The following is a 17,740-nucleotide window of genomic DNA, read 5'->3' as shown; positions in this document are numbered from 1 at the left end:
AACCCATGTGATAAAGTGGAGAGAGAGTCGGTGAGTGGGGTGCAAAAGGTGAAGGAGAAATAATGGATTGAAAATGGTTTGGGTCAAAAGTGGACACTGTTAGTGGGGAACATGAGTGCATTGATTATTTGATATAATAATGATAATAATAAAAATAAAAAGTTAGAACAGTTGGAGAGAATGAGTGGAGTATGGTAAGGGTTTCATCCAAAGCCAAAATTCCTGCAGCGAATCACTTCGCAAATCCTAGTATGAGCTTTTTCTCTTTCCAGGCTTATTCATGAATTTCCTGGTGATTTCAAGAGCCTCTGGTGGCATTGTGGCAGAGAACACCCCAACCTGGATTTTGGGTGGCAGCAACTGAGAACACCCCAACCTGGATTTTGGGTAGCAGCAACTGGAAAATATCATAGATCTGATTTTTAAAAACCTCGTGACAGCATTTCATCAGCTTCATCCAAGACAAACATTTTGATGTAAACAGGGCGAAGTGATTGTCTCCGCAACATGTCAAACACACGACCAGGAGTACCAACAACAACATGAACCCCACTGGAGAGAATGCGCTGATCTTCGCGCACACTAGTCCCTCCAACACAAGCATGAACCTTCACACTTTGCTGGGCAAGTTCAAGAGTGGGTGGAAGAACCAAAGCTTGGCACTCAACCAAGCTATAATCTAGCTGCTGCAGAATTCCAGAGCAGAATGTTGCAGTGTTTCCAGTTCCAGACTGTCTCGTCATATGAGGTGAAGAATTCTTCTCCATCAGCCTCACACATGACTACAGTTGCACAAATCTTTGTTGATTTTATCAGCGGAATAGGTTGAGGTCCGGCGGGCGGCTAAGGTGAGGTTGCCGCCCGCCGGGGAAGCGAAAATACTAGGTTTTAAACCAGCTCTGATACCATGTAAGAAATAATGTATAGAGAAAGAGAGAGAATAAATTGTATGTATTATTATTGATTGATATTTTTATTTTTATTACAATGATTCATGATTCCTATATATAGAAGAGGGTGAGTGTGTAGTAGGTAAGGAGTAGGTGAAGTGGAGGTGGTAGTGGTGTAGTGGGTTAGGTTTAGTGGAGTAGGTGAGGTGGTAGTGGTGTAGTGGGTTAGGTTTAGTGGAGTAGGTGAGGTGGTAGTGGTGTAGTGGGTTAGGTTTAGTGGAGTAGGTTTAAGTGGGTGAAGTAGGTGGAGAGTAGGTGGATTTTAACAGGAACTAACCAACTTGAGTTTGGAGAGAGTAACAAAACAAGAAAATACATAAAAAATAAAAGAGGATAGGAGACACTGTATGGTCGTGTCAGACCGTTGTAGAAGACACTGTATGGTGGTGTCATAACGTTGTAGAGGACACTGTATGGTGGTGTCATAACGTTGTAGATGACACTGTATGGGGGTGTCATAACGTGGTAGAGGACACTGTATGGTGGTGTCAGACCGATGTAGAAGACAGTTTATGGGGTCATGTCGGACCGTTGTAGCAGACAATGTTGTGACAGTTGTTGTGACAGTTTACGGAGTCTTGCTGGACCCTTGTAGAAACTAACCGGAATCAATGTCGGGACAGTTTACAGAGTCTTGTCGGACCCTTGTAGAAACTAACCGGAATCTATGTCGGGACAGTTTACAGAGTCTTGTCGGACCCTTGTAGAAACTAACCGGAATCTATGTCGGGACAGTTTACAGAGTCTTGTCAGACCCATAAAGGAGCTAACCGAAATCAATGTCGGGACAGTTTACAGAGTCTTGTCGGACCCTTGTAGAAACTAACCGGAATCAATGTCGGGACAGTTTACAGAGTCTTGTCGGACCCCTAAAAAGTCGCACCCTCAAAAGGTGTGCCCAATTTGTCAAAAGGCGTGTTATCAAAAGGCGTGCCCATTTTATCAAAAGGTGTACCGGACATGATGGCGAGGCGTGTGACTTGGCTTGCGCGCCCAGGTTGTCGTCTAGCGCCGAGCGGCGCATGATACGCGTGGCTGCCTTGGCTATATAACCAAGACGAAGGCAGAGGCTGAGGCAGAGAAAAACTGACAGAAACCTCTGAAAAATCCTTCGTGGGCTGAGAGAGATACACTGGTAACACTCTGTAACCAACCCATCTCTGAAACACTCAGCAACCATAACATGGCCTCTTCTTCCCGTCCAGCTACCCAGAACATGGCCTCCTCTTCCCGTGGTCTGCTTACGCTCTTTCCAGAACTGAACGAGTCCACAAGAGAAATAACTGGTGCGGTGGCCAGTGAACCCCAACCAATCACTTCTGGGTTTGCTCCTTTGAACTTTCCGATGCGGTCGGTGGAGCAAAAAATGGCGGTGCAAACTGATATTGAGGCCAATCAGTATACTCTGAAGTCATGTGTGGAAACCATGACGGCGGTCACAAACTTGTCGCACCGGCTGCAGAGCAGGACAAATGAGGTGCAGCAGTTAAACGCCCAACTGGCTCTGCTCCAGCGCATGTATAAGGATGCGCGAGCAGAGATAAGTGTGCTAAAGGCGGAAAATAAGGAGCTGAAGCGGAAAGCCACCGTGATGTTCCGATTTGGAGGTCCGCCATATGCTGCAGTGGAGGAGTATGGGGGAGTGAACGTGCTGGGCGGCGTGGAAAACACGGAGGCAGCACCGGCAAGGGCCGCTCAGGACGGAGGCAAGAAGAAGAGACCGGCGGCAGAGTAGAGAAGAAAAATCCCGCCTGTGGATGTGGTTGTTTGGGTTTGTTGTTGTTGTTGTTGTTGTTTTTTTTTTTTTTTTTTTTTTTTTTTTGGTGTAAAATTGTGATCAGGGCGAAATCCCGATAGAAATAAAATGAGTGTATTGTGCAAATCCGAATGGCTTGAAGGTACAAGACTGAGCAGAAAAATTAGATGAAATGAATTTTTTTTTTATTTTTTATTTTTTATTTTTTTTAATAATAAAAAATTGAGGTTCAAGGAAAAGTTGGGCTGTGGAAAGAAGAAAAAGAAAAAGTAGCACCCACGTGAGTTCCATCCAATTTTTTATATATATAAGATAAAAAAAAAGGTTTGGACGGTGGAAAAATATTTTAAAATAGAAAAAATTATATAATATAGTTATCTCTTTGAAACTATATGCTGGTGTTGATCAAAAAAGTGGGCCAAATTACCAATACCGCCAATCTTGTAGACATCCTGAAGTGGGAGACGAACAGGCTTGTCTGATGGCCTCTTGGGCTCTGTAATCATGTCGAGGGCATCAAGAAGGGTTGGGCCCTTGTACCATGTTACCGGTGTAGAAGACACTGTATGAGTGTGTATATAGACTGCCCAAAAGATATACATGGATATAAATATCGAGCCCTCAAAAGTCGTGCCCTATTTTGTGGCTTGGAATAGCAGGGGATTGAAACCAGACGCAAGGAAGGCCGGTGTCGCGACGGAGCTTTGGCAAAGGGACATCGACGTGCAAGCGGTGGTGGTCTCCGGCGACTGAACAGTAGTGCACTCAGAAAGGAAATTTCAAGGTATGTGTAGAAAAATTTTAGCAGATTAGGTTGAGGTCCGGCGGATGGCCAAGGCGAGGTTGCCGCCCGCCGGTGAAGCGAAAAATACTAAGTGCTTAACCTTGCTCTGATACCATGTAGAAATTTAATGTATAAAGAGAAAAAGAGAATTGTATTATTGATTGATGTTTTTAATTGTTTGAATTATTGAATGCTACAATGATTCTTATATATAGAAGAGTAGGTGGTAGTAGGTGGTAGATGGAGTAGGTAAAGTGGAGGTGGTAGGTGGAGTAGGTGAAGTGGAGGTGGTAGTGGTGTAGTGGGTTTAGTGGAGTAGGTGAGGTGGTAGTGGTGTAGTGGGTTAGGTTTAGTGGAGTAGGTGAGGTGGTAGTGGTGTAGTGGGTTAGGTTTAGTGGGTGAAGTAGGTGATAGGTTTTAACACTTATCATTAGCAGGAGGAGGGAGTTCACTAATATAGCGGGACTTCTTCTTACCTCGTAAGAAAATCTTGACAGCATGGGCCCAAGCCAAATAATTAGCACCATTCAATTTCTTTGTAGTGATAGATTTAGGCATATCATCATCTTTACCCATAGTTATAGCCTTAGCCTCAATCTCAACCATAATAATCAACCAGACTTGCAAACAGTCAATACCCACAATCACCACTATAAACACAGAACTAACTCAACAACCAAGTTTGGACCCAAATGAGACCAACACATCAACTCAACAGTAGCAATCAATAAAGAGAGGACAAATATCCCTTGCTAGAAGGGTTTCAACCCTTATATAGGAGCCTTCAATAGGTAAAACCGAAGAACACAAGGTGACTGGACCAGAAACAGCCAAAAATCGAACATAATATCAACCCAACAGGAGTAAAATAACAAATTAAGATCAAGGACCCTTAGAGGGGTATTTTCGGCTCCTAGGGAAGTGAGCCCAGCAAGAAAAACCAGAAAAAAATAGTCCCAAAGGCAGATTCAAAAAAAGTCCCAAAAACACGAAATAGTTTCAAAAATCGAAAACTCACATCAGGGATGATCAAAAAATTTCACAAAAATCACCATAAATCTCAGGAGGCAATTTCGAGTCTAGGGGTGAAGGACCCGTCCGTACACTGCTTACGTCATGCTGACGTCATCGTACGGCCGATGACATCAGCACGTCTCGGTCACCTCAGATCGATCTTTAGAATCTGTAGAACCCTTTCTAATGAAGAAGAGATGGCTCTGATACCAAGTGAGAATGTAAAATGGAGAAATTAGGGTTGAAAGTTAGGAGGAAGAAGAAGAAGAGAGAACTTTTGTATATATTGAAAACCAATTTATTCCTCAACTTTACATCACTCAAATATATATAAAAAACCTAAAGTAGCAATATGACCATCGTACCCTCAACTTAAGTAAATATTAACAAGAGAACAAAAATAACTAAAAGAACTATTCTAACAGAAAATAAGAATCGATCTTCAGGTAGACGATCAATTACATTTAAGTGGGCTTTATTGATGCTGAATCTTCTTGTACTTGTGTATGTGGACTTTATTAAGGTAGTTGTAACCTTTCGAATTGGTGTTTCCCATTTACTGCCCAATGAGCTTGTGTCATTGAAAACAAAGCTAGGACTAAGGCTTAAAGCATGTAAAGTTGTATTAATATTCACTAAAAAAATTGCCTCTGATTTAGAAAATTTTAAGCTCATATTTTAAAGTAAAATTTAGTCAGCGAAATAGTTGCTCAACAGGCTATTTGTATTTAGAGCTTAGGTTGGGAAAGGTCTGGGGTTCAAGTCTATTTGTATTCTTCTCTCTCTATGTATGTCTCTTTGCATCTCCACATGTAAGAATGGGTTGTTCGTGAGGGAGGGGCTTGGATAGCTTGATATACATTGGTGGGTACATTTTTTAATAATTTAAGCTTTTGATACTAGTTATCTAACAGCCCTAATAACTAAGTAGGTTTTTGATGTAACTGATCGAATTTGCTTCTGCTAGTTTCATTATCATTGTCATCCATGCTGATGATGCATGTTGTCCTTTGCAGGCAGCAGCCGTTGCACACTCCCTCTTCTGCATGTGCTACAAATTTGGTATGCAGGTTGAAAATGCGAGCGTTCTTTTATTGCTTGCTGAGATCCACAAGGTAACAAAATTTTAGATTTGGAGATTGTGTAGAAGTATTTGAGCTAGATTTCTTGTTAGTCAATCAGTAGTATGGCAAAGGTGGAACCAAAAATTGGTTTATGGAAGCTTCTATACTGAATTTAAGTGAAAAATATAATGGTGAGCTTTATAAATAAATAGACAAACAAATAAACATTCATTTACATTAAATATCTTGAAACATCCAGGCCTGAAGTGTTTAATGTTATCGTGGTGTTCACAAACTGCATGCTAGATTCACTTTTCACTGGTTACAGTTTTGGTTGAATTGAAATGTTGTAGAGGTAAAGTTTCTCTTGTTATTTGTTATCAGAGATCAGGCAATGCTGTTCTTGGAATTCCCTATGCTTTGGCAAGTCTCTCATTTTGCCAGTCATTTAACTTGGATCTTCTCAAAGCCTCAGCTACTCTCACGTTGGCTGAACTGTGGCTCTCACTTGGATCAGACCACGCAAAACGGGCTTCAACCCTTATGCATTGTGCTCTTCCAATAATTCTTGGTCATGGAGGTTTGGAGCTTCGTGCTCGAGCCTTTATTGCTGAAGCAAAATGCTACTTATCAGACCCAAGCTTTTCAGGTATTGCATTATCTTTTCTTCTGTCTCCATTTGAATGTTAATGTCTTGGAGCTTTTTTACATATTTAGTGACATTAACAACAGTAGTTCTTTAATAAGTTGTAGAATGATCACCCATATGCAATATAAAATAAAATTTTGATGAGTTTCTTTTACTTTTTATATAAAAGAAAAATAATTGGTAAGTATCAGTGCAAAAGGGGTGACCATTGGTTCAATAGTAAAATTTTGGCCTAATAACCTTGAGGTTATGGGTTCGAGTCTTAGGGTAACGACTTTGTGCTCTATGTCAAAGGTTAGATGTACACCCAATCTTTCCCCTCCCAAACACACATTAATGTGTATTATTTGAGCATTGTTTTTTAAAGTATCAGTGCAAAACTTACTGAAATTTTTGGAAGACGGTGCTGTGTAACATTTTCAACTAGTTGAGATCTGTTGAATTTTAAGAGAGCAGTGCAAGATAACGGTTTCCATGTAATTTTTGTTTGTTTTGACAATGGCTCTTTGTGCAATTCAGCAATGTAAACAAGCTCAGACAAATTATTTTCCTTATATTTTTTTAAACTTATACAAGTTCTGACAAGATTATTTCGTGGAGAACCAAACAAAATTTTTCTATGTTGTAATCAAACACAATTAGAAAGTCATTAGTTACATATAAGAATGATGAAAGCAATCCAAATTTTAACAACTACTCAAAAACTGAATGACAAAAATAAAGAGGAGTTAACTGGTGCATAGTCCTATACTCCCTGCTTTGTACAAGTTTCTGAAATATACTTTATTCCTGCTATATTTCTCTCCAGTTTTTGAAGATGCAGAGGTGGTGCTCGATCCCTTGAGGCAAGCTGCTGAAGAGCTTCAATATTTAGAGGTAGGTTGATTTCTTAGGTTTTTTTTGGTGAGCTTTGATTTCCTAGTTCAAGTATATTAATTTCTATGCATTTATGTTCGCCAAAAATGGGTTGTGAATCTATGTCAATTGGGTACGAATTGCCTCCACTGTTGAGGACTCCAAGTACAACTCTAATGTAATCATTTCTCAATGCATTCAAGGGTGACCCACTGTTAGATTTGAAAAGCCCACTTGAATTGCACTGGTACCATCGCGCTGGAAGCATGTAGGACTAGGGAGTTGTTAACGAAATGGGTCATTTGACATGTCTTCTCTTCTTGAACTATGAGACCCACTTTGGAAATTCTGTTAATTTGCTTTGCTTGGAATTTCTATTTTTGTTTTTGTTTTAATGGCTGGTGCGGGTGTGATAATGTTTGTGATGGCACAGTATCATGAGCTGGCGGCGGAAGCTTTCTATTTGATGGCTATAGTACATGACAAGCTAGGGCAGCAACAGCAAGGGGAAGAAGCTGCAACTTCATTCAAGAAACACATGGTTGCACTTGAAAATCCCCAACACTCTCTCTTCACGTGTATCTTGTAAAGAAAACCCTCACATGTGCAGTCAAGTAATTTTTCTCTCTATCTCTCTCTTATTATTATTATTTTGTAAAGATAGTATATGTTGAGCAGATTAGGTTCACAATGTACTTTATATCCTTGGAATGTGCATAAAAGCTTTGGTGCTTTTGCAGACAGCTTTGTTTGGTGTAGTTTTTTGAAGCTACCCATAGATTTTATATATTTATTTATTTTTAATTTTTGAGAATTTGTGTCATAGTATTTGATATAGCTTCTCTTTATAGTTTATAAAGCAAAAATAGTTTAAAGAAGCTTGGGAAAAGAAAAACTGATTATTTGCAATTTAGAGAAAAGTTGTTCTTTTAGGTTCTACTTTTTAATTATCAATACTGCCATCTTGAGAAAAGTTGCACCATGTAAGTCTAATGCAGAAACTTAAAAAATATGAGTAAATTACATTAGTACCATTGATATTTTGAAAATTGTATCTACTAGTGTGAGATTTATAATTGTATTACAAATTACATTCTTCGTTGGAAGTTATGAGTTGGGACACAATTCTTACTCGTACCTCTTTGAATTGTAAATATTCGTCCCACATCTTATTGATTTGTAATTCTTTATAAACAAAATTTGTTGATGTTTATTGCATTATGATTGTATCACTTTTAGCTTCATGGTTGAGATATTTCTTTATGCCAGAGTTCAAGTGTTATAATTGCGAATGCAACTTTTCTTCAATTTTCCCAAAAAATAAATGCTTGAGATCGAATGTTATAGGAGTAATTGAGAAAGCAACTTTTCTTCAGATTTTCCTGAAAACACAAAACAAGTAGTTAAAAAAGCACTTGACTTTGAAAATGACCAATAACTTTTTTTAGAGAAAGAGTATACATTCCCTTTTTATGTTGCAAAAGATCATAGCAAAAGCCTACACAAAATTTCATGACAAAGATTGCAATGTGCATGAAAAGCATATAATTTGTAACCAATATCAAAGTCTCATGACTTTTTCCTATGTATCATAAATTTCTCCATTAATGTAACACGATTACAATTGGTTTGGCTGTGACTATTTTAGTTTTTTTTTTTTTTTTTTAAAATAACGCATTTGATAATGACTTATTTAGCTACCTACAAAATAATAAAAAAAAAAAATTAAGAATTTTCAAACGCATAGGCTATTTGTCTTCTTTGCATTACAGCTGTGGATGTCCAAAAACTTGTAGTATCCAAACCAAAAACAAAAGCATAAACAAAGAAAAATTGAAATTGGCCATGCACTTGTCTTTGGAGGTTGGCATAGAATGGGATATATACACAAAGCTTATTTCGTCTCCAAATTGTAAACAATTACTAATAACTTTTTCATGATTTTGTTCTTATATACTATTGTGTTAACAAAATAGAAATTTTAATTGATTTAAAATAATAAAATTAATATACTTTTTAAAAATATGACCTACAATTTTAGAAATTAAATTATATATTTTACTTACACATGTATAAAAAATGTAGAGTAAATTACAATGATACCTCCTGAGATTTTCAGATCCCCTCACATTTGAAAAATTACATTCCCTTCCTTGACATTTGTAATCTCATTACAAATTGCCCTTTGGATTGTTGATGCCATGCTCTAGAATTTTCTAAATAATCTCTTACCATTTTTCTTACAATTTCTTCTTCCTATATCATGACTACATTCTATAATTTTCTATCATTAAATTCTACTTAAACGATGATATACAAATATAAATTTTATATAAATTTTTTATACACAATGATAATACCTTAATGGTGATCTTTCATTTTAAAATAGAATACCCATAAACATGATTTACATTTATAAAAAAATCACTATCACAATATTTTTGTAATATTTTTTAATATAAATTTTTATATATGAATATAATTTTTCATTTTTATTTTCACCATTATATATTGATTAGATTAATTTAATCTGGATATATTTTAAGAAAAATAAATTTGTACAAATGTTTTGAAAAAAATAATTTAATATAAAAAAAGATAATGTATTGAATTTTTATATTTTTGTATTTGGTGAATTTTAAAAAAAAATCACAAAATATTATACTTCTTAAGTATATCTAAATTAGTAGTATCTAAAAAATAAAATAAAATAAATGCATAAAATATTAAAAAAATTTAGTAAAATAAAAAAACACGAAAAATGAAAAAAAATCAATTTTTTGTGTGAGCTAAATTAAAAAAGATAATTGTTATTTCTTTTAAAATGATATGAATAAAATATCTATATTATTTTATATGTATAAAAATTAAAAGATAGTCTAAAAAGGAAATAAGTGTTATTATTTAAATGTAAAGAGAATCTATATTAAATAAAAATTTCAAAGTGTCAGTCTAATTTACCCTAAAATATGAATAAATTAATTTTTTTAGAATAAAGATTGAAAGTTTTAATTTTGAAACTTAAAAAGAGCTCTAGTGATATAGGCCCCGATTGGTAGAGTTGTGGGAAAGTAATTATAACTTATAGCCTAACAGTTTATACCTTATAGCTGTGAACATAAATTGATTTTTGACTTATAAATTAAGCTTCTCCGCCCCCACTCAAAGAATAAGTTAATTTTTGACTTACAAAAAGTTATAAGCTATATTGGCCCTATTTGGTAGAGCTGTGGGAAAGTGCTTATAGCTTATGCCTCAACAGCTTATAACTTATAACTTTCAGCTTAAGCTGATTTCCAGCTTATTCTTAAAGCATCTCCTGCCTCACTCAAAGAATAAACTGATTTCTGACTTCCAAAAAGCTATAAGCTATAAGCTATAAGTTAAACTAAACACATCAAAATAGCTTAAATTAAGCTGAAAGCTGAAATAAGCTGTAATTAAGCTCTGCTAAACAGACACATTGTTAAGCTGAACCAAACACATCAAAATAACTTAAATTAAATTAAAAGCTAAAATAAGTTAGAAATAAACCCTATCAAGCAGGGCCATAGTAAGAAATAAAACTCACATGTAATATGATATTGGTGTCTATATTTTTATTTTTAATTTTTTATTTTATCACATTACTAAAACTTTTTTTAAAATTTCAAAATTAAAACTTTCTGTTAATTTTTTTATTTTTATTTTTTTATTTCACACCTCTCTACCACCACCTGCCATGAGCCTGACATTCCAACCAACAGCCCACGCAGTCAGTCAATGACTTGTTTTATTAGTTACTTCGAAATTCTCGGCATAAACAAATCTAAATATGAAGCACTAGGTCAAGTTTGACATGATTGAAAAAAAGATAAAAAATTAAAAAATTATTATCCTATTTAAATTACATCATCTTATTTAAGTCACATCACTTTTTTAACACATCACTTCAAACTCAACCCATATTTCATAAAAAATTAAAAAATGCACTTATTTAGTCTTCCCAAACTAGGCCTTAATGTTCATAAGAAAAAAATACTTAAAAATGGAATTTAAACATTTATTTTATTAACATATTTAATAAAATAATTTTTTTTATCTCTCTGGAAAAAACATTTATTTTATTGAATACTATGATATAATTAAAAAATAAATTAACAAGTCCAAATCTAACGAGTTGATTACAAACAAATTTTTCACCCAAAATAAAGAAGGTAAACGTGTATCAAAAAAATAAGATAAAGTCTGAAAAACCAAACATATTCATTCAAATTTATTTTTGGACGAGTGTTTGTGTAGTAGAGATTAAATTTATATAATGTAAAATTTATATGTAAAATAAATTTGAATTAGAAAATGGTAATTCTTAATAACAAAATTTGGAATTGTAATATTATTGAAAAAATAATGAAAAATGTTATAGATTCTAAATAATTTACCAAATTTTTAATCAAAGCTTAGGTATAGAATCCACACAAACCTATGTGTGTATGAATTTAATAAAAAATTTGATAAATTATTTAGGTCCCAGCATAACTCGAAAACAATTTAAAAAAAAATTAGATAATAAGATAAATATGCCGACGTGGCAGTATATATGCATCCAAATCTCTAGTAAGAAAGAAGGAAATTCAAACCTGCCCTCCAAATCCAACCACTCATATCCACCCACGTGTCACAGACCAGGCGCTGAGAAGTTATAGCTGCCTTATATAATCCAACCCACACACAGACATCCCAATTAAGCACAAGCACTGAAGCTGAAGCAGAAGCCAAAAATGGGGAAGGACGCTGAGACAGTTAGTAATGGCGGAGATGCGCAAGTTAGCAACTCTACGCAGGGGTTCAAGCTAGTGGGATTCTCAAACTTCGTACGCACAAACCCTAAAACAGACCGGTTCGCAGTCAAGCGGTTCCACCACGTGGAGTTCTGGTGCACCGACGCGACCAACGTGGCTCGCCGCTTCTCATGGGGCCTCGGCATGCCAATCGTAGCCAAGTCCGACCTCTCCACCGGAAACCTCTCTCACGCCTCCTACCTCCTCCGCTCCGGCCACCTCTGCTTCCTCTTCACCGCCCCTTACTCCCCCTCCATCGCCGCCGCCGAAAACCTAACCTCCGCCGCCATCCCCACCTTCAACTCCTCCGCCTGCCGCTCCTTCTCTGCCGCCCACGGCCTCGCCGTCCGCTCCATTGCCATCGAAGTCGAAGACGCCGAACTCGCCTTCTCCGCCAGCGTCGCTCACGGCGCAAAACCCTCGTCTCCGCCGATCAACCTCGATGATCGTGCTGTCATCGCCGAAGTCCAGCTCTACGGCGATGTGGTTCTGCGCTACATCAGCTACAAAAACCCTAACCCTCCTGAAAACACTAGTCATCCTGATTCTTGGTTTTTGCCTGGGTTTGAATCAATGGATGAAGGATCAGTTTTTCCGGTGGATTTTGGTATCCGAAGGCTTGATCATGCGGTTGGGAATGTCCCGGAGCTAGCTCCGATGATTGAGTATGTGAAAGGGTTCACTGGGTTTCATGAATTTGCAGAATTCACAGCTGAGGATGTTGGGACAAGCGAGAGTGGATTGAATTCGATGGTTTTGGCGAGCAACAATGAGATGGTGTTGTTGCCGATGAATGAACCTGTGTTTGGGACGAAGAGGAAGAGTCAGATACAGACCTATTTGGAGCACAATGAAGGGGCTGGGTTGCAGCATTTGGCTCTGGTGAGTGAAGATATATTCAGGACTTTGAGGGAGATGAGGCGGCGAAGTGGGGTCGGTGGGTTCGAGTTTATGCCATCGCCGCCGCCTACTTATTACCGGAATTTGAAAAAGAGGGTGGGGGATGTGCTGAGTGATGAGCAGATTAAGGAGGCAGAGGAGTTGGGGATTTTGGTGGATAGGGATGATCAGGGGACTTTACTGCAGATATTCACCAAGCCTGTCGGAGATAGGTATGTAAAAGACTCTGGTTCATCATCACTCTTTTATGCTTTACTATTATTTCTCTCTTTGAGATTATATATATCTTTTCGGAATTGTGAGTGTGTTTGGATTCAGTGATTTGGTGAGAAAGGAAAATAAATAATTTTGAATTGGTCATTTTTAAAAAGGGAGAGAAATGGGGGGTTTTGTGTAGTCTATCAAAAAATAGAAGACAAATACTATTCTTTTCTCTCCTGTTTTTAACCAAACCAGAGGGAGTTACAATTCATTTATTTTCATCTCACTTGAATTCTCAAACAGACTGATATCCATACTGCGAATGGCAATGTTTTTATTTTTATTTATAACCCTGACGAGTGAGGGGATACCCTTCAATCTCAGCATTATATTGAATAAATCTGAGTGAGGATTCCAGTTTTGGTGTTAATTTGAGGAGAATAGATTGAGAATATGCTGCCGAATAGCATAGGCTCGGTAATTTTGTCCTTTGTTAGCCTATGGTGTGTTAGGCTTCCTTAAGGTGGTAATAATAAAGAAGTTGCCTTTGCATAATGGTGGGGAAGGTTTGGAAAGATTAATGTACTGGAAAATTCACAGTGCGAGGCAAAGCAAAGGGCAGAGATTCGAATCTCCAACATTGTATCTTTTTTTTTTTCCTACTAAATTTGAGTAAAAAATTCATATGATGTCACGCGCTTCAACGGAGGATATTTTAAACTTTCATTAAAACACTGGTTGATTGGGCGGATAACCAGGCGGATGTCTCGCCTGTCGACCGACCAGTGTAATTTTTTCACAAATTTTTGCAAGGAGGTGTGGTCATCCGGGGGGACAATTGGCCGGATATCTAGCCGGTCGTCCGGTGGTGAAAATGACCTGCAGCTCCAATGGGTATGAATAGTGAAATGATGAAAGGCCCCAGCCATCCTCAATTTGATGAAAAATTTATCATATTCTCAATTTGATGCTCAACTGATGAAACGATTGGAGCAACAAAAAAGATGTTTTTTCATCAAATTTAAATTTGATGAAATAATAAATGATACGTCGGAGATGGTCTTAGGACTGTCAAAGACCAAAGACTAGAGTCACTCATATTTTGAAATGAACTAATCACAATGTATTAAGCAAGTACGGGGTGATCTAGTCACAATGCTTTGAAGATGATTATTAGTGAATGTTCTAACTTCCCTTTGTAGAAAGTGGCTTGGGACTTCGGAGGGGTAATATGATGCTTGAACTGTTCTAGTTTTTTTTATGCTTCAATATGTTTATTTTCTATGAGAAAGCAGCTCCACATTACACTATTGTACTCCCATGCTATAGGTAATTAAATTTTACTTATTTATTATTATTTTTTATTGTGTTTTTATATTTTGTGTGTCATGGGCAGGCCAACCATATTTATAGAGATAATACAGAGAGTAGGGTGCATGCTCAAGGACGATGAAGGGAAGGTATACCAGAAGGGTGGTTGTGGAGGTTTTGGAAAAGGAAATTTCTCGGAGCTCTTCAAGTCCATTGAGGAATATGAGAAGACACTTGAAGCAAAACAAATCTCTGCCGAACCAGCCACTGCATGAGAGAATAACACCCCATCATCCAGTGTTGTGTGTAGTTGGAGTGGAGAAAGAAAGTGTTGTGTGTAGTTGGAATGGAGAAAGAAATCAAACAATAAAAAGTAAGTGAATAATATTTTACTGTTGGGGAATATAACTGAAAAGTAGTAGTAGTTTGGAAAAATAAGGAATTGGTAAAAGGAGCACTAACTTATTTTTTCTTCATGTTTTATTGATATATGAGCTTGTGATATAGAAGAAGCCTTGTAAACCACAATCATCTGTGGCATATTCAATATATGGAGCGGACAATCTTGTATAATAGTGTTCTTATTTGAATCTCTGAATGATGAAGGGTAGCAGTGAACAATCTAGTGCAATTATGTTGTATTTCGTTTTGTGATCGGATTTTGGGCATGCTGGCTAAACTTAACTTCTCATTTTTCAAACATTCCACTTATCTGTTTCTTGAGAGAGAGAGAGAGAGAGAGAGAGAGAGAGAGAACAGAGGCAAAGAAAGGGAGGCGTGACACTGAAAATCTGCTAGAAAATGAAAAATTAGCAGTTCTATGTGCACAGAATTTTGGTATAGAATTGTACATAATTTTTTTTTTTTTTTTTATGTGGGATGAGATTCACAAATTTAATAGGCCTCACGTCATTTTGGAGAGTTGAGTCAATTTTTGTGATCAAATTCTGTGTATTTGAAGTTTTTAAAAAAATGAGTGCCAGAGAGAAAAAGAGATGACAACCAATCTTGGAGAAAATTCAAGAATTAGATTGCTGAATTTAAAAAAAATAATATTTATCACTCATTATTTAAAATACAAATAATTAATAGTAATTAACATAAACCCTATGTGGCCACATATCTAACAATCAGAACATCTTCATCCATCATACTGCCATAAGCTTCTCCTCCAATATTATTCCACACACAAGAAACAAAAACTAAAATCTTGTAAAATCTCAGTGTCTACTTTATGCGTTCATAGCATAATCGATCCTTTTAACACGAGAAAATTATTATTACTGCAACACACTAATCTATTCATTCTAGCTAGCTAGCAAGCTTTTTAAGTCATCAAATACCGGCATGAACTTGGAGTGCATCGAAATTAGTGTTGGTAAGGTGTTTTTCAAGGTATTCAGAATAAACAAAGGGGCGATAGAGGAGAGGATGGTCTTCGTCAACAAGCTCTTGAGGTACTTCAATGCCCACTCCATCCTTTGGTATTGTATAGAAAGCACATGAATATCTCTCTTTCTCACCACTCATTATGACCCTGTGTTTCGCTGCTTGAAGCCTTCCATTGCTCAAAACCTAGCATGAAAGTAACACAATTTTTCTTTGAATTAAAACATTTGCACATGTATATCAATTTACCAAAACAGACATGTGTGTGCTTGTGTGTGAATGTTGTATATAAGAGGATTATCATATATACAAAGATTCGTGATATACAAATAAAAATAATATATATATATATATATATATAAATCAGTAAAAATGACGTGACTAGTCTTGATTTTTTTTTAAAGCAAAATATCCATTAAAGTGGTTTATATTCGTAAAAATATTACTATCATATCATTCTAACTTTAAATTCTACATAAAATTTTTGTAAGAACATTAATTTTCCTTATCATACCATATATATGTACACATTTTCCACAAAATTGAAAGAGGAATAGAAGAGAAGGTATGCAATGCACAAACCAACCTCAAGGGCATCACCAACCATGACCAACAAGGCACCCTTGGGAATGTGAAGTGAAATCCAAATTCCATCTTGAGTGAGGGCCTCAAGACCTCGCACTGAATTATCACATAAAAAGGTAAGGATGGTTTTGTCAACATGAGGCCCAAGCCCTATTCCCTCTTCATTCTTGCTTTTAGGAACTTTGTACTTCATCGCTCTAAAATTGTTTACTGTGTTGTCACCAAATGCCTTTGACTTGTAGTACTCTCCAACCCCATAACTCTCCATGATCATTCTCAATAGTAGCAAGTTCAGTTCCAACATCTTGGCATTCACACACTTGAGAAACTCACTATCAACCCCACAAAAAATAAATAAATAAAAATCTATTTAAGAATTTATTATAACCTCTCTTTTGAGACTAAAATTGTCTAAAAAAATGAACTCTTTTAAGCTAAATTATTTTGTCCTAAAGTATTTATTAGTGATATTTTCAAAATTTTATTACTAAAAATATTTTTTTTTTGACTTTTCGAGACAATTTTTTAACTATTATTCTCGCAATAACAAGAATTATTCACAAATATTTTTTGCGATAAAATTTTCAATTTTGCAAATAAAAAAGTTTAGTTGTTGTAGACGATGGAAGTGTAACATGTGCACAGGTGGAAGAAGAAGAAGAAGGAGAAGGAGAAATCACCAGAAACCGGGTTTGTCATGTTCGGGCCACATAAGGTTTTGGAAAGCCTGAACCTGATCATCGCCATAGATGCCAAAGCTCTCATAGAGAGGGACTAAGGGGTGGTTGCCGATGTATCCCCCTTCTATAGGGTGGGGCTTTGTGTACTGCAACTTCTTCTCCTGAGGAAGATCAAATATTTCTTTAGTGGTTTCAAACAACTCTTCATGCAACTCTATAGGGATCTTCTCATAGTTCTCCACCAAAAAACAACCATATCTCTCGCAAGCCTCTCTTACTTTTCTTGTTAAAGCTTTCCACGCTTCACTTTCTCTCTCCATACCTAAAACCTCACCACTCAATACAATCTTGGGGATTTCATGATCACCCATCTCTCTCTCTCTCTCTCTCTGCTTCCTTGTTTCTTTGCGTGTATGTCTTGTGTGTGTTGTTTTGGAGAAGTGGGTTTGGAAATGCCTCAATACATATATGCACACTAGTAGTGTTGTTTATAGATTAACTCTTCTATCTTTTCTTTTTACTTGCTCAATCTGTTTGTTTTTATGTTTTTTAATCAGTGTTCGAAATAACTTATGAGCACCTCAATTAATCTTAGGAGACCAATCTCACCCTGTTTACTTGCAAGGGTCTCGATTAATTGCGGTGGAATTGACTAAGCCTAGAGGATCAATCCCACCATCCACTTGCGAGAGCCTCATTTTAAAGTTAAAACAAACGTCATGTATAGACTAATTCTAAAAAACTAATTATAAGTTGTAAGTATTGAATTTAAGACCTGAAAA

At 36.5% G+C, this 17,740-nt stretch overlaps 3 protein-coding genes across 3 annotated transcripts in view; 2 read left to right on the top strand and 1 right to left on the bottom strand.

Moving 5' to 3' along the window:
* The window catches only part of LOC114263384 (anaphase-promoting complex subunit), a 55,532-nt gene extending 47,646 nt beyond the window's left edge, over window positions 1-7,886 (top strand). The window contains exons 17-20 of the mRNA XM_082880324.1: window positions 5,521-5,619; window positions 5,953-6,217; window positions 7,026-7,093; window positions 7,506-7,886. Coding sequence (XP_082736450.1) covers window positions 5,521-5,619; window positions 5,953-6,217; window positions 7,026-7,093; window positions 7,506-7,661 — 588 coding nt within the window. The 3' untranslated portion in view covers window positions 7,662-7,886. The remainder of the gene's footprint in view (window positions 1-5,520; window positions 5,620-5,952; window positions 6,218-7,025; window positions 7,094-7,505) is intronic.
* Window positions 7,887-11,799: 3,913 nt separating this feature from the next.
* Window positions 11,800-14,877, top strand: PDS1 (4-hydroxyphenylpyruvate dioxygenase). The gene is made up of 2 exons (XM_028203898.2): window positions 11,800-13,004; window positions 14,390-14,877. The coding sequence occupies exons 1-2, from the start codon at window positions 11,833-11,835 to the stop codon at window positions 14,577-14,579; spliced, it is 1,362 nt and encodes a 453-aa protein (XP_028059699.1). The 5' UTR covers window positions 11,800-11,832; the 3' UTR covers window positions 14,580-14,877.
* LOC114263383 (putative 2-oxoglutarate-dependent dioxygenase AOP1) lies at window positions 14,388-17,539 on the bottom strand. Its single transcript, XM_082880323.1, has 3 exons — window positions 16,959-17,539; window positions 16,280-16,610; window positions 14,388-15,879 (listed from the first exon to the last, which is right to left on the bottom strand). The coding sequence occupies exons 1-3, from the start codon at window positions 17,327-17,329 to the stop codon at window positions 15,640-15,642; spliced, it is 942 nt and encodes a 313-aa protein (XP_082736449.1). The 5' UTR covers window positions 17,330-17,539; the 3' UTR covers window positions 14,388-15,639.
* Window positions 17,540-17,740: the final 201 nt, after the last annotated feature.

The sequence above is a fragment of the Camellia sinensis genome, chromosome 7 (genome assembly GCF_055761805.1).
Source record: "Camellia sinensis isolate YWXY chromosome 7, ASM5576180v1, whole genome shotgun sequence".
NCBI classification, from domain to species: domain Eukaryota; kingdom Viridiplantae; phylum Streptophyta; class Magnoliopsida; order Ericales; family Theaceae; genus Camellia; species Camellia sinensis.
This window is presented reverse-complemented; position numbering and strand designations above follow the sequence as displayed.

What these genes read in the sequence shown, in the direction of transcription:
- LOC114263383 (XM_082880323.1), bottom strand. Translation starts at nt 17,329, where the DNA reads ATGGGTGATCATGAAATCCCCAAGATTGTATTGAGTGGTGAGGTTTTA. An exon ending in CATGACAAACCCGGTTTCTG is followed by an intron (nt 16,611 to 16,958) that starts GTGATTTCTCCT and finishes TGGGGTTGATAG; the next exon opens with TGAGTTTCTCAAGTGTGTGA. An exon ending in TGGTTGGTGATGCCCTTGAG is followed by an intron (nt 15,880 to 16,279) that starts GTTGGTTTGTGC and finishes CTTTCATGCTAG; the next exon opens with GTTTTGAGCAATGGAAGGCT.
- PDS1 (XM_028203898.2), top strand. Translation starts at nt 11,833, where the DNA reads ATGGGGAAGGACGCTGAGACAGTTAGTAATGGCGGAGATGCGCAAGTT. An exon ending in ACCAAGCCTGTCGGAGATAG is followed by an intron (nt 13,005 to 14,389) that starts GTATGTAAAAGA and finishes TGTCATGGGCAG; the next exon opens with GCCAACCATATTTATAGAGA.